The sequence below is a fragment of the Panthera pardus genome, unplaced genomic scaffold (genome assembly GCF_024362965.1).
Source record: "Panthera pardus isolate Hobbes unplaced genomic scaffold, ASM2436296v1 HiC_scaffold_6, whole genome shotgun sequence".
In the NCBI taxonomy this organism is placed as follows: Eukaryota; Metazoa; Chordata; class Mammalia; order Carnivora; family Felidae; genus Panthera; species Panthera pardus.
The window spans coordinates 106227079-106243288 of NW_026526991.1; the positions used below are offsets into that span (position 1 = coordinate 106227079).

The 16210-nt window shown below is 48.5% G+C and overlaps 1 protein-coding gene across 50 annotated transcripts in view; it reads left to right on the forward strand.

Annotated features, from left to right (window-relative positions):
• CACNA1C (calcium voltage-gated channel subunit alpha1 C) overlaps window positions 1-16210 on the forward strand; it is a 752487-nt gene that overhangs the window by 674592 nt on the left and 61685 nt on the right. For 16 of the 50 annotated variants that reach the window (XM_019464982.2, XM_053895067.1, XM_053895069.1 and 13 more), the window contains 2 exons: window positions 9946-10029; window positions 10590-10673. The exons of 1 other annotated variant lie outside the window; for it this stretch is intronic. In XM_019464982.2, coding sequence (XP_019320527.2) covers window positions 9946-10029; window positions 10590-10673 — 168 coding nt within the window. The remainder of the gene's footprint in view (window positions 1-9945; window positions 10030-10589; window positions 10674-16210) is intronic. 33 more of the 50 variants (XM_053895071.1, XM_053895077.1, XM_019464988.2 and 30 more) reach the window with 4 other exon arrangements.

Sequence of the window (16210 nt, forward strand, 5' to 3'; positions counted from 1 at the left end):
AGCTCCACTTGTTTTAGGAACTGAGAGCAGTGAGTAAGAGAAAAGGTTAGAGGATATAGACCCTTCAAAATCTGTAAGGGGTGTGGATTTACCCTGACTGCCCTCAGAAACCACATGGAGCAGGGCCTTAGCAGGAATTATATAATTGGATTCATGTTTTTGAGTCAGTGTGCTAACTGCTTAAAGAAGAATGCACTGTTATGTTCCAAGAGGGAAAGCAGGAGTCTGTTCCTGGAAGCACAGGTGACAGCAGTGGAGGACAGAGAGAGGTGGTCAGAGTCGTGACATTGCCCAATGGTGAAGAGGTGTGAGGGTGAGACAGAGGAATCAAAGGAAGGTCAGGATAGTCTTTTCACAGGACTACCTCTTGCCCACCTTTATATCCCTCCAGATGCTAACACAGTAGCACCTGGTACTTGTCAGTCTCTGGAAATGTCACCTGAATAAGAGCAAACCAAAACTGTCCTCCACAGACAGCATCCCCTGGGAAAACTGAGGAACCCTGTGTCCTTCCTCACAGAGATGATCCCAACCCCTCGATGACAGGTCTAACACCCTATGAGGAAACCCCCTTCAACTCTCACCCTCCCCAGGTCACTCCCAAGAACTAGCTAGAGAGGGAAGCAGAGATGGAAAGCCAAAGGAGTGGCTGCTAATACCTACAGAGCTGCCATCTGGAGTGGCATTCGGCAGGACCTAACATCGCCACCTAAACTAGGGAACTGCTGTCTTCAGTGTAATGAGACAGGTTTCTTCGTGTAGGACTCAGAGCCTGTGATGCAGGATGTGCTCCAAGACTGCCCCAGGTTAAAGCCCCAGGAAAGGCTATGAGAATCAACACTTGCAACATTTTTAGGGGACTGGATCCTTGTTTTTTGGTTTGTTTCTTTTGTTTCATTGGGGTTTTTTGATATGCTAATTAACATCTCCCAGAACTGTCCCACAGAACACACTTTTGGGAATCTGCAGGGCCCCACACTGATCCAAGGAGGTGAAACTGACATTGAGGGTTGAGTGGGTGGGGCCAACGATGTTGGATGTCCCGCAGTGTGAGGGACAGTTTCACCCAAGGGAGATCTCACCTGTGTATCCTGTGAAAGCACTTGGGGAATGCTTACCTGAGGAACACCATGGGTAAACCCTGAGATGCAGCGTCCTCAGTGGCTGGTTAATGGCCAAGGTTCAGTGTAAATATAGAAGTATGAATGACTCTTGGACTGAACGACTTTCTATTCCCTCACCAACCTGGAAAATTCAACTGTAAAAGCTCCAAGAGTAAGCAATATTTTCTTTTAAAAGTTGTATAGAAACTTAGACATCCTTTTAGATTAGCTGTCTTCTATCCTTTTTGAACCAAAGTTCTCTTTTTGTAACACTTTGTGATACCTCCTTAATTCTTCTTAAAGAAAAAAAAAATCAGAGGAAACATAAATCTTTATGTACACAAAATTCACATCTATACACATAAGGTAATATTTATATATTAAATGTAATGTAATATTTATGTACATAAATTTTATATTATATGCATATATATATACACATATATATAAAATCCCTGAATTTTAATGCAGTGGGGAAAGTCTGTATTTAGTAGCATTCATTCCACACAAAAAGTAGAAGTCAAGGAAAGAGCAGAGATATGAGACCTTAGAATAAAAGCTTAAGATAAGTTATAACTGACGGTCCTTATTTGCATGTGGCACCCTACATGTCTCCCAAAAGTCATACAGGACACACCACAGTTCATTAGGCAGAACTGTCCCATGCATAACAGGACATTTAGCATCCTTGGTCTACCCACCCCCATTACAAAATACCAGTTTCACCCCCTGAATCTTAGGGGTGCTCCCACAGATTCCCAAACACCCTAGAGGACAGTGCACACCCCATAGTGAGAACTACTGCCCTAGGCTAAGGTAGGACTTCATTCAGCCTCTTATTTAATTCTCGAAATATTTGAAACCTGTTTATCCAAATTATTAAGAAACCAGTGTCTCCCACCAGCAGGGGAACCCCCTCAACCCAGAAACTCCCCACATATGTAAGTCTCATTCAAAGGAGTAGAAACGGAAAGAGAAGGAAGGGAGGCAGCAAGGAGGGACCACGTAACAACTCCCTGAGCCCCTGGCAGCAGACTTCAGCAGAGTCAAGAGGTACCCGCTGGGTAGGGCGTAGCTCCTGCCTGTTTCTTAGCAGCCTGATTATTATTTATTTGTGGGATGTCCACAGGGTACCTGATGCCAAACAATGCACGCAGACAGCCACAAATGGGCTTTGTCAGGGAGGGGCCTCCCCAACGTGGCTCTAGTACCAGGGGATTTGCATATTGTTGCAACATTGTGACAGGTTTCTTTCCTGCCTGGTGCTTGAGAGCTTAAAAGTCACTATGAATGATAAAAAATAATTACATGACTTGCATAAAGCCTTTGTGTGGGAAGGGTGGTATTAGCTATTACATTTAATTATTTAATGTGGGAAATTATTCACACTGTGTAAAGAAGCCCTGTGGAAAGTACGCCGTGGTTCGCTTCTCCAGCCCTGCCACTGAGAAAGAAACCAGAACACCCTGAGTCTGGGAGGGGAAGAGGGATCCTCAGACCTGCCCCACCAGGTCTGAGGCTCTGCTGGTGCTCCCAGATGCTACTATAGGAGATGGGGCAGTGCAGGAAGGCCATGGGCAAGGCCACCCTACTGACTGCTCAGACCGCAGCAGTAGAGGGGTCCTCGCAGCAACATTGCAACCAGTAGGCACTGAACACGTCTCGTGTGAACTGAGGCTGTCCTCACAGAGCCTGTGAGGGCTGCATAGTGATTGCTCCTGTTTGACAGAGGAGGAGGCAGAGGCTATGGGAACCTGCCTGCACAACTCAAGGTTCATCTCTGGAAACAGGGCAGTAGCTCATTCAGTTCATGTTTCATGCACTAAAGTGGGCACAGGTGCTGCCTTTCACAATTGCGCTTTGGTCACCCCTACCCCTTCACTAAGCAGGGGTCAGCCCACTAGGCCAGGAAGGACACGGAGGAGACCTGTCCGATCTGGGTTTGGAGTGTCTTCCCAGCTGGGTTGGAGAGAGGACTCAAGGCAGGCAGACCACAGAGGGCTATCAAGGTCCGAGTTCAATCTCCTCGTTCACCCACTCCCAACACTGCCTGTTCTCTGCCTTCCCTTGTCCTTCGGAGCATGTCTGTGGTGTTTATTTGAACTGCAGGTTGCCTGCATACATTGCAATGTGTCTGCCCGGCCTGTCCCCGCCATGGGGACACATCCATCTAGCACCCTGGTCCTGGAGGAGACCTGGGCAGAAAGCAGCTCAGTAGTAGCAGGAAGCAGCCACTGGGATCCTGCAGCCCACCCAGGTGCATGCTGAGGCACAGAAAGAGCTTTCTGTGGTCCCCAAAAGGAACTTAGTCAATAACCCCCAGTTTTTCATCTGCTCCCGGGGGGAAGAGTGCAAGTGTCAGATCTATTCAATCTTGTGGCACCTAGTAAGGCACCTAGTAAGTGCTCATTGTGTGCTCCTAAGATAAATAAATGAAAGAAGGCCTTTGAAACATTCCTGGGGATGAAAAAAACTTAATTTAAAAAAACATGGAGAAGATTTCCAGTTCAAAGTGTCCAGTTCCTCCAACAACTTCAAGGGCAGCCCTGTCACACCACCCACCTCGGGTCTCCTCTCCCCAGGGCCAAGGACCCAGTCCCTAACCCCAGCCCCCTGCTGGCTCCTGCCCTTTGTGTCCACTGTCCCCAGTTATCTGTACAGTGTGAGCCTCCAGGAGCCTCTGAATGAACACACCACAGGGTAGGAGCTGACAGAAGAAGGCAGAATCCTTACTGCCTCCCAGGCTGCCAGGTGCCTGGAGCAGCTGCGTGCTCCAGTTACCACTTCGCCTTTAGACACCACTAATCTCCATGATTACTGTTATGTCTAAATGACATCCTAACATAATACAATTCATATTATCTCTGCTTGGTGTCAGTTACCATTTTGCTCCCTGATACTCTGTGAGATCGACTCTCCCCACGGCTGCGGTGCTGCCAGCTGCATTCAGCGCCTCTCCCTGGCTCATTTGCTCTCCCCCCACCCCCACCCGTGCCTCAGTCCCATGTCCCAAAACCCAGGAGAGACCAGTGCTGCCAAGGACCTGGGCACCTCCCCCCACCACACCAGCACCTCTGCTCAGCTCCCTGCCTCATGTACCTTCTCTCAAATGCTTGCTCACTCAAGCAGGGGCTCTCGTTCTCTTTCAGGGACCCCTTCCCCTGGGGGAGGATGAACCATGGTTGGCCTCTCCCTTCCATTTTAGGTCCTGCCTCCAGCAGGTGGCCTGACCCCCTCCTCCAGCTTTGTGTGGACTCCCAGCTTCCCCCCTGAGATGCAGAGCTGCTAGAGACCGCAGTCCACCTCTGGGCACTGTGCATCCTGCCTGCCACCTCTCACGCTCCCCTCCACTCCCCCTCTTTCTCCTTTCCTCTCTCCTTCTTCCCCGCTTCCCACTATCCGTATGGCTTTTCCTCTCTCACACCTCTTTTCATCCTTCCCTCTGCCTCTGCCATCTGCCTTTCATGACCTTCCCCATCCATGCCCTTCTCACCTTTTGCTTCTCACCTGATTCCTGCAGTTCTTTTGCTTCTCTGCCATCTCTGCCTCCTGCCAGCTGGGCTCTCCCTCCCTCTGACACTCTTCCTTCCCTGGCCTTTCTCTGTCTCAATTCCAGCACCTCCACTGCTAATCTCGGCTCAGGTCTCCCATGTGGACACTGTGCCTGGCAACACTCTCTGGGGCTCTAGTGTCTCTGGAAGTAAACACCCCCGGACAGACTGAAAGTCCAGGTCAGCTTCCGCATCAGGGCCAGGAAAGTTTCCTCATCACCTCCTCTGTGTTTCTTTGCTTTACCATCAGAAGTAGATTTGAAGGTGGGCAGGCAGGAATAGAGAAGAGGGGGAAAAAAATGATGGCAGCAAAATCATCATTACCTCAAAAATCCCTAAGAAGACACAACATAATCCCAGATTTTCTTGTGATACCTTCTCACCACCAACCTGTTAGCTTTTATTTCCTCTGAGATCACAGAGGAGACCTCGGCTCTGGGCAGGGAAGGAGCTAAGAATCTAGAATTCAAGGGCAAACGCACGTGCCTATAACCTCTCTGTAGCAGCCCTGCTCTCCGGGATCAGAGGCAGAAAACAGACCCACGTGGCAGCCCATCCTCTCCTCCCAGCCTTCTAGGCAAAAGAACAAGGGCCTGGGTCTCCGCCAACACAGATAGTGGTTTCTAAGAACCTGGCAGTTAACTGTCTACATGACCTTGATTCAAACAAAATTGAGCCATGACAACTCACAAACTGTCATCAATCTCCAAATGGTACTAGCCAGATTTCTTTCAAGAGTCTCAAAAGACAAAGTACTCACTCATGACTCAAAGTGGGCAGAAAAGGCCCTAGATGCAGACAAAAGGTAAGCTCACTATCCTAGAACCTTCTACTTCTTCCCCACTTCTTCCACACACCTGCGCTTTGCCTTCCCTTCTACTCAGTCCCACACACAAAAGTGAACTTGTGAATCCTGCTTAACGAGGAGAGAGGTAGATGAGCTCAAGTTAATCCTGACAGTCATCCATGTTCATTTAGAGCTTACTTTAGGCCAGGCACAGGTCTAAATGCTTTACAAGCATTGCCTCACTTAATCCCCACTATCACCCTATAGTTTTCCCATTTTACACATGGGGAAACTGAGGCGCAGAGAGGTAAATTTATCTGCTCAAGATTACCCGACTAGTAAAGTGTCAGAAGTAGAATTTGAGCCAACAACCTACCTCCAGAGACCATGCGCTCTTTCGAATTGGAAACTTCACTGATGGAGGTGAATTAGGGCACAGATTATCCAAAAGGGAAGGAAATCCACAATTCTTGTGTACTCAAAAATGCACAATGTGGTGTTTTGCAGCAACTTTTCCTTTCCAACAATGATTTGCTAAAGCTAGAATCAGGTTGGTCTACATGTTGTCAGTCCACCTCAGCCGGTGAGCAGGGGTCCAGCAGCACTCAGGAAAACAGGTGATGCCAAGAGTATAAGCAACATCACAGGGGTGGCCGCTTGGCAGCCTGAGTGGATACACATGAGACCAGCCCCAGGAAGGCCAGAGGAGAGGCCCATCTTCCAAACTAATCCCCAAAGCCTGGGATTTGAAAGGGGAAAACCCACTACATCTGCAGGATTTAAGGAAGCCAAGGGAAAGCCTTCTAGCGCCCCAAACACCATCCCTTCTGGGTGATCAACCCTGCTTGTCTCTGAGGAGCTGGACATTAAGAGGTTTGGTTTGCCATTTCAAGGAGAGCAAGGAAAACCCTCTTCCTAACCTTGACTTCTACCCTACCCTTTGGGACTTCATCACCAGGGAAGGAAGGAGTCACAGGTACAGCTTGGCTCCAGGTTAAACTGATTTGATAAGAGAAAAAGTCTACAATTTTTCCCACCCTCCTTCTTCCATTACACCTGCAAAATCTGTATTACCTGTGGTTTCCAGCAAATAAGGTGGTGAGCTAAGCAGTATGTGTGTGTGTGTGTGTGTGTGTGTGTGTGTGTGTGTGTGTGAGAGAGAGAGAGAGAGAGAGAGAGAGAGAGAGAATACTAAGCTCTTACACTCCAGAGTGTGCAGGGGAAAAAATATTCCTCCAGGCCCTGCCCACATAGGGATTTGGCCAGGTGTCTAAATGGAGGAGATCACCTTGTTTCTGGGGATGGGTTGGAACAGGTGGGAGGAAGGACTGTTGCGGCACGGGGGGGGGGGGGGGGGGGGGTGCAGGGCAGAGGGGAGGTGGACCAAGGAAACAGAGACCTGAAAACTGGGTCTGAAACTGTCTTCATGGTCCAGCTTAGAGAATTGATGGGCTTGTGGGATAGAGGAGTGGGAAGGTGGGTGTATGGACGAGTCAGGGTGAAAATCTGTCTCTTAAAGGGATCCTGCCACCCACCCACCCCAAACATGCTCCCTCACCCATGCATTCTAGCTGTGTGTAAATCTTCTCGGGAAGAGTCCACGGGAGCCCTTACCAATAAGGCAACTGGTCGGTCTCTGCCCCCAGTGGAGGCCCTGGCACTGGGCCTACCAGGTATCTTGCCAGGGACAGAGGAGTCAATGAAAAGCCTCAGTAGCACAGCCTGGTGATGGCAAGGATGAGGCATGAGGCATTCATCTCAAGAGAGTCCAACCAATGGAAGCCAGCCATGAAAGGTTGGGAGAAGGCCATGGTCAAGGAGGAATGGGCTGGCGTGTGTTTTCCCTCTGTCTGCATGTACACAAAGAAATCCTAGAGAAAGGGTAATGAGTGTTGCCCAACCGGGTAGTTGGCAGGGTCCCTTTAGGTGTCAGTCCTTCCCCTGGTGCTCACCAGGTGACTAACCTGTGTGTTTATCCTGGCCTTTGCCCTACTCTCTGCCTTCCTTCCCTTTTCTCCTCTCTCAGAGGCGTTGCAGACCAGGCCGGCTCACCCATTTTGTTTCAGGTCTCTGGTGAATGAGAAGGCTCCAACTCCTCTTCCTTTCCTGAATGCTGAGCCTTCCCCCTTCCTATCTCTCCTCTTGCCCCCACACCCAAATAATGTTTTGTTACCACGTTTTCTAGGCTAGATGCTGAATATTCCTGGACTCTGCTCTGGTTCCTGTTTCTCTCCTTTTTCTTCCTCGACCCCACCTCTCCTTCCCTTCTGAAATATCTCTCCCCAAAGAGATGGTATTTCCACCTAGAGAGACTCTCCCAGTGTTTTCCAAAGTCTAAAACACATACATATTTATATCATTTGGGGTCTTCACTCTTTACCTCCCTTCTTTCAAAATCCATCTTCTCCCTTTGCCCTGTGAATTATATCTAAGAACCTGGGAGGGAATTAGTTATTTCCTGCTCATAACATGTGACTTAAATAGAAGAGAACAGTCTCCCTCTGCCTCAAAGGCTCTCATATATTCAGAAACTATTCTGGGAAGCCAACAAGAAAGCCATGTTTTCCAGCTGACCCTCACCTAACCCACGCCCTGGCCAACCTCTGCTTCTCCAGTCTAGCTGTCCAAAGTCTCCGCACTGGCGTTTCTGTTTTCTTTTGGCAGAAATGCCTGGGAACTGAGAGGCCCCTTTCCCTGTGACCTGACCTCCCACACTAAGAATAACAGCCCTAGGACAGCATGTCTTGCGATCCCTCTGGAAAGAGGGCATGGCCGGGAAGTGGGGAAGTTAAGGGAGCTGGATAGAGCCAGGACGATGGAAGAACAGACTCTTGGCTCTTGTGAGTAACATATTAAAAGGGAGAGTTGGCAGCCTTCAAGAGAACTGGGGAAAGAGGTCTGGGAAACTCTCAGAGGACCCTTAATGCTTTCATACCCACTCCCCAACCTCTAGAGGTTGCCACCAGCAACCTCGAGGCCCCAGCTAGTGTCTCAGAGAATAGGAAAATTCTGGTCCTGCTGAACAAATGTGGCCCAGCCCTGTCTTGTCCCCTTTGCAGAACATTCCTTGAAAAACTGAAGAAGCAAATGTAATGTCTTTTTTTTAAGAAGATAAATATCTTTAGTACTAGGTCCTTTCCTTTCCACCCCTGGGTAATGTGACTATCCTGTTCCTGGGGTTGCCTGAACTGTGCACATATACCCCATGTGACCACAAAGCAGTGCTCTCTAGACTCCTCCACCTCTCAGAGAGGCAGGTTGTCCAGACCCAAGACACCTGTCTTCTCTGTAAAGAGTCCACCCTCCCAGGACTCCTGGAATTCTCTAGGATATCTGAGACAGCCTATCCTTGGGTTGACTCATCATCCAAGACCTCAAAATAGTCTTTCAAAATCATCTCTTCCCCTTCTCCAAATATGATGGAACACCAATGAAATCCATGAACACAGGGTGAAGTGGTGAAGTCTGGACACTAGCCCTCCCACTCTGTGCCATAATCTCCCTTCTGTGGCACCACTGTCTCCAGTCCCTTCTTGTGAAGCCTGCATCCCCATTCCCTCTACCCAGACCACCCCTATCAATCCAGTTCTCAGGCTTTGATAATTTAATTCACTTTGGGTGGCATTTGCATTTCAACGGGACTCTATATCAAACTGATGGCGTTAGGAGAGGAAGCTGGGGGAGGTGCATAGGAGATACCCCTGAAAGCACCGTCTAGGGCTCTATCTGACATTACTGAACTAGAAGACTGACCTGGACTCTGTCTCCTTTCAGTTAGTAAAACCTGTGCCAGAACAGAGCTGTCCCTGGAAACACCAGGGCATGTCCAGTGCTGGAACAGGGGTGACCCTGATTCTAGCTGCATAGAGTCCAGCTTATTAGAGGTATTGTTTTTATGAGGCAGTCCTCTCATTATTGCTGAGCTTTACATGAGTCACTGCTGAGCCCAGATGACCTGGCCACCCTTCTGGACCACACTGCTGTGGTTTTCAGGGCCTTTGGAATTCCCAAATCATCCACAGGACCACAGTCCAATCACCTCAAGGGGATCACACGCCTATGTCCCTCCTGCCTCCATCTGTGTCCCTCCCTGCCTGCAGACAGGCCCTTCTGCTGGAGAAGAACTGGGGGCATAGGAAACGCTGAGCAGGGACTGAGTCCAACCATGTCCCTGTGCCATTGCAACTCCCATTGCCTGCCCCCATGTCTATTCCTACCCCCCGTGGGAAACAGAAAGAGCCTTTGTGCAGGAGGGTGGTTATGTGGGATGGACCTGGAGGAAGGGGGGCCTTGTGACCATGGGAGGGTGGGGCAGGAAGGTTGGACCAGCCACTTCCCAGCCACCTGCTTCCCTCTTGGGCTCCTGGCCACAGATAAGGGCCCTCACAACTCCAGCAGCAACACTCAGGTGCCTGGACGGTGATTCTGATGGTGATGTTGCTCTGTTCTTGTCTGTCTAATATTCCTTTTTAATCCCCATCCTGCCTGCCCCTCCCTTATGTAGGGTTACTTTAGTGATCCCTGGAATGTTTTTGACTTCCTCATCGTAATTGGCAGCATAATTGACGTCATTCTCAGTGAAACTAATGTGAGTATGACTCTGCCCTCCCCAGGAAGCCTCCTTCTTCCTCCTCTGCCTCCTCTGTTTCCCTTTCTGTCACTCTCTCTCTCTCTTTACCTCCTTTTATTTTTTTGGTTTTTTAATTTCCTGTTTTTACCCCCCTCCAGTCATGCTTTTTATTGAACCTGCCGTCGTCTATGGGGGAAAAAAAGTGGGAGCTTCTCCTCCTTTTTTTCTGTTTGTCCCAGCTCTGCCCCACTGTGCTGGGCCCAGGAGCCCGGAGCTGAGTGAAGGGGCAGGCACAGGGGAAATCTTTGAACTAACCCAGCTTTTGTCAGCCCTCTCCGCCCTGTGAGAACCAGGTTGCCCAGGTTTGAGCCGCCAGAACTGTAGAGTGGTAAGAGAGTATTTAATATGCCCACGTAACCTCTTTCTTTTCTCATTTTTTTCTCTTCTCTCCTTTCTTTCATGCTTTTTTTTTTTCATTTTTTCCTCTTCCTTTTTGTTTTGTTTTTCTCCTTTGTTGTTGGTTTTTTTTTTTTTCTCTTCTCTCTCTCTCTTTTCCTCGGCTTTTCTGCCCCATGCAGCACTATTTCTGTGATGCATGGAATACATTTGACGCCTTGATTGTTGTGGGTAGCATTGTTGATATAGCAATCACCGAGGTAAACGTAAGTACATGGCGTCTGTACCTGACTGTCCGTGCCTGTTCTAACACTCATTTGTCGTTCCCCGGTTCATTTTCTTTCCTTCATTTTATTTTCTCCTCCCCACCTCCTTATTTTCATTTTGTTTATTTTATTTGTTTGTTTAAGTTGGTTTAAAGGATTTTTTTCCTATTGCTTTATTTTGATTTTTTTTAACTTTTGGAACGAGTTAGGCCTCCCCTTTCCTTTTTCGATTGCTGCATCTTTTCTCTCTCCCTTTACAATCAGCCTGGCATGACTCACACTGTATAGGAGGATGCAGCTATGGGAAACAGAGAGTGCCAGAGCAAAGGGGTATTTACAACTTCTGGGCCACTGCTGGGGCAGGGACCCAAGCCTCTCCTCACCCCCACCTTCACCTCCAGACTGCTGCCTTTCCCTGTCTCACCTTCCACTCCCATGGCACCTTGGAAAGGAGCTCCCTCATGGTGGACCACCAAAGTTAAGACTTGGACTTTGCCTGCCTTGTCAGCCCAGAGACCAGCCCATTACATTCACACTGAAGGGAAGGGCTCCATTGCCATTTTAACATCAGCAGCCCCTGCAGGCAGCCCAGTCCCCCCAGGCTCCTTTGGGAGAGGAGAACCGACCATGTCAGGACCCCTGCTCAGATCCTTCTTCTCTGGAGTGGCCAAAGAACCAAGCAGTTGGGTGATCCACTGGGAGCTCTTCCCAGGGTCTTTTCTTCCACAGCCTTTCCTTCCCTGGCTGTGGAAGCAGATTCTGGATGAGCGTCTCACTCCCACATGAACCTTCCTGGAGAACTGACTCTTGCACCTGCCTGGTTCTCTCCCACTCCCGACCCCATCACAACCCAGCCCCGGGCTCCCTAGCCTCAGACAGAACCCCAGCCCCTGCCCCCACCCAGGGCCTCCTGCCACCTTCTCCCAAGTTGCCTCCTCCTATACAGTTCCTTCCAGTTCCTGCACATGTCTTTTTGTTACCTGGCATGTTTAAACCTTCTCTCTTTATCTATAGGCAAGCCCTCTTGCGGTTAGTCTTTAACATGTGTCCGTTTAATTTTGTTGTTGTTATTATTTTTCCTTAATTAAGAGACTTGGTAATGTTTGCACAAACCTTTGATGCACTGAACCATTGAATAACAGCACGGAGCAGACGCTGTAGAGTTTTGATCTAAGATGTTTGAAAGTACCCTACCAACTGCCACCATCTCCCTTCTCCATCCTTACCCTCCTTGCTCCACTCCATATTTTGCTCCCAATCAGTTGAACTGACATGTTATCATATCTGCCTGATTCCCCTGACTAGAAGCCCATCTACTTTCCTTCCAGCAGATGGACGTTGGAAGGAGCCTGTTAACACTTTCCCTACATTCCCCTCCCATCAACCTCTTGTACCCTTCCTGCTCACCCTATAGCTACAGATTCGATGGTCCTTCTTTCTCCGAGATCCCCCTGCGTTGTCTTTGTCTCATGTTGTGTGAGTGTGTGTGTGTGTGTGTGTGTGTGTGTGTGTGTGTACATACTCTCCCTTGACTTTTCCCATGAAATTATCAGATCATTTAAAAAAATCAATCTTCCTACTCATACTCTGTGCCTCCCCTCCCCTCAACACCTCCCACAACCACCCTCACCACTCCTGAGCACACTTTAGGACTTTCAGGCTGGATGAGCCCCAAATCTCAGGTGCTAATTAGGTCCATGAGTCACCCATGCATGTCTAAAGGCCAGCACCTTTGTGTTTGGAGCCTGTGCCTTACGGTGCTCTCAACTGATGGAGCAGGCAGAGAGAGAAATAGAAAAGAAAGAGCAGCCCTGCCTTCAGAGGGGTTTGTCTTCAACACAGTAATGCAGCTCTGTAAGAATCTATGCCAAGAGACTGAGAGCTCTCCTGGATGCAGGGAGGACTCATTGCAGCCCCAGGGGGTACCTTTGTGATTCTCACTGTTGGCAAGGCCTACATCACTCAACCTGCCATTTTCTCCCAAACTATAAGTGTTTTTAAATGAAAAACAAAGCAAAATAAGTTTGCTAGGGTATAAAATTTCTACAGAAAAAGTGGCTACATTGGGATAGAGAAGGAGTGTGCAGGGCAAGAAAGGAGCATGAAATCATCATGCAGACACTTATGTTTAGATGATGGTTTTCTACTTATGATTCACCTATGCATTTATCTCAGGTAACTCATAACTGCCCTGTGAATTTCACAGGCAAGAATTATCACTCCCAATTTGCTGACCATAAAGATGCTGGTGGAGAGATTTAAGTGCCTTTCAGAGCCATACAGCTGGATTTCGGCCTCTTGGTGTAGCCAGTTCACTGTGCCCTGGGCTAGAGCACCTATCTCTTCACTCCAAGGTGCCTTGAACAAACACACACATCTCACATAACCCCCTAGCCAGGATTTGTTCAGCTCTTACATCGTGTAATCTATTCCTATTTTTTAAGTCATCTTTTTTATTTACTTAAGTAATCTCTACACCCCACGTGGGGCTTGAACTCACAACCCTGAGATCAAGAGTTGCACATTCTCCTGACTGAGCCAGCCGGGCATCCCTGACATTCCGTAATTTATATTTTAAATAACCACACAAGGATTTTTCCCATTTTCTAAACTAGGAACTATGTGTCATCCCACCTGAGAGTCCTGATGTACCTCTGACTCCTCCAGCCTCCCTTCACCCTGCACTGAGATTCTTCTCACTCCTCCAGATTGAGGAATTTGTTAAAAGTCATACAAATGACAACTGAAGGGTTGTCTGGAGATCAAACGGGGACAATGTGTATAAGCGAGAGCAAGAGAAGGTGTCCAGAGACCCACACCACACAATTAATGGCTTCTGAACAAAGAGAATAAATGTAACATCACCCAAAGCCCAAAGGCAGTGTGGGAGAGGAAGAGAGGGCCAGATGTGAAGTCAAAAGCTCTGCCTATAGACGTTACCAAAATGCCCAAAGACTTAGTTTCCTCATCTGTCAAAGGAATATGATGATATTTACTGCAGTGTGTTTTGAGGCTGAAATAAGAGCATCTATTTTAAAACTCTATGTAACTGTAAAGCACCACTGAGTGGGAGAGACGATGGCACCCAAGCAAATGACATTTGTTCCAAAACCCCTACTGGAGTAGCTGGCAGGGCCCAATCTCCAACCAGTTATATCTAAGTATAACTTACTACCCACAGACACTGCAAGGGCCCTTATTTCCTGAATATGCTTAGACTCTGGAACATGCTGGACAGCTACGGCCAGGTGAAAGGAAGCACCGTGTAACTGACCACTGCCCACAACTCAGGCCTCCATAAGCCTCCTCCACAAGCATGGTCCTGGAAGGACCCTGAGCTCAGTGCTGTGGATGACAAACCAATGAGCAATAACGCGTAGTCTCAGAGGTAGGTCCCTCCACCACACGGTTCTGCCTTCACGTTGTCGGCAGGTTATGGGTCTGGACGCTCCCTGGCATGAGGAAGTTCACAGCACCCAGGGCAGTTTCCCTGGGTGCTGCTCTAGGCCTTCCTGGAATTTTCTAGCCATACCGTCATCACAAGACATCCTTTCCCAGACATATGTTCTATTTGGCAGGAATCCACACTTTTAGCCTCAGAGGAATCCATAAGGGCTTTCACCTGTCACTCATTATCTTTGACTCTTTTAAAACTACAGAGATCAGCTCTTGGTCCCCTCACTGAATCCTGTATTTATCCTAAATGCCGTCAAATACTCCCCACATTTATATTCATCTCCCCACAAATACTGTCTCTTTCCTCCTTGCCTTCACTACACAGGCCATGGTGCCTTATCCTCTCAGGAAATGGGTTTTCCACCAATCCCAGGAGCCATCATTCATTCACTTCACTGTGTTTATAGTCTCACCTTCTGTGTGTCAGGTACTATTTTAGGCACCTAGGATACATCAGTGGGCAAAACAAAGCCCATTGCTCTTGAGCTGGCATTCTAGGGTTGGGGAATTATCAGACAATGAGCAGTGTTGTAAGTACAGAAAATAGGAACATCATACAGTGTATCAAATGATAAGTATTTTGGAAAAAAACTGTGCCAACTGAGGGGGATCAGAGGTGCTGGGGAACAGTGAAGGCAGGTGCTGTCTTAAAAAGATGGGCTTCACTGAGGAGGGGACATCTGAAGAAAGCAAACATGTGAAGGAGGTGCAGAGTTACCCATGCAGATACCTGGGAGAGGAGCTTTCAGGCAGGAGGAGCAGCCCCTGTGGCTGGTGCAGACTGAGCAGAGGAGAAGAAAGAGAGGATTGTACAGGGACCAGATTTTGGCTTTTACACTGAGCAAGAAGGGAAGACACCAGTGCCTTTGAGAAGAGCTGTCCATGATCTGACTTGCATTTCCAAAGGACCACCTTGCTGTCTATAGGAGTCGAGAGTGGAAGCCCAAACACCACTTAGAAGGTAAACACAGTAATCCAAGTAGAAGGTGATGGTAGTTGGCGACAAAGCAGTAGCAATAGAAGTGGTAAAAAAATGGTCAGATTCTCAACCTGTTTTGAAAATAGAACAGTGTCTCCTGACAGACTGGGTGTGGGTGTGGGAGAAAGAGGCATCCAGGATAGCTGGGGCTGGGCCTCAGCAGTGGGAGGATGGAGTCAGTATCAACTGGGAAAGACAGCAGGTGAAGCATGCTTGCATGAGGAAGACAGGAGCTCCGTGAGGACATCAGTGGAGATGTCAGGTAGACAGTTGGGCACACTGTCTGGGGTCAGGACATGGAGTCATCAGCATGTAGATGCCATTCAAAGCTGTAACAGTGGTGAAGAGCACCAAGAGAGGGAGAAAGGCAAAGGAAAGACGAGGACTGAGCTTGGGCCTCCGGCATGAAGAGGGCAAAACCCCTGTGCTCACAGCCACTCTGTGGTTGAATTTCTGTTCTCTCTGGGAGATGCCTGTGAACAAACACCAGATGTTACTAGAGGCAGATCGTGAGTCCCCACTTTGTCTAATTCCGCTGAGTTCTGCTGAGTTCCCTAGGCACCGGCCATTGCCCCTCTCCTCCCTGATGAGTTAACCTTGTTCTCTGCCTAAGGCCCCTTCCTCTGTGTGCCCTGTGAGGGCAGAGTGCAACAGCGCATCCCTCTGGGACTACTTTATTTCTTGGGTCTGAAATTATATTTTCCAGAGGGAAACCTAAAGAGGTAACCCCTGTGATTATTCATGGAAGACCCTGGAGCGTCAAAAACTGCTCCCTAACATCCCAGACTGGAATCAACTTGGGTGCCTGGGACAACAGCCTTCCCCAACACTCTTCTTTTCCAATCTGCATTTTAAAGGCTGTTCCACCACAGAAAGTGCTAAGGGGCCTGGATCTTCGCACTGTGGATATGGAGAAACATTCCCAAATAGTGAATTAAGAAGCCTGGGTCCTCTTTTCAGCTCTGGCACTATTAATCCCTGTGACTTAGAGCAACTAACCCCATTCTCTGGGGTTCCTCGAATGCATGTGGTGAGGTGGGCAGGTTGAGATGGTCTCAACCTGAGGGATCTAACATTGCACGATTCTGAACTGGGCTTTTTC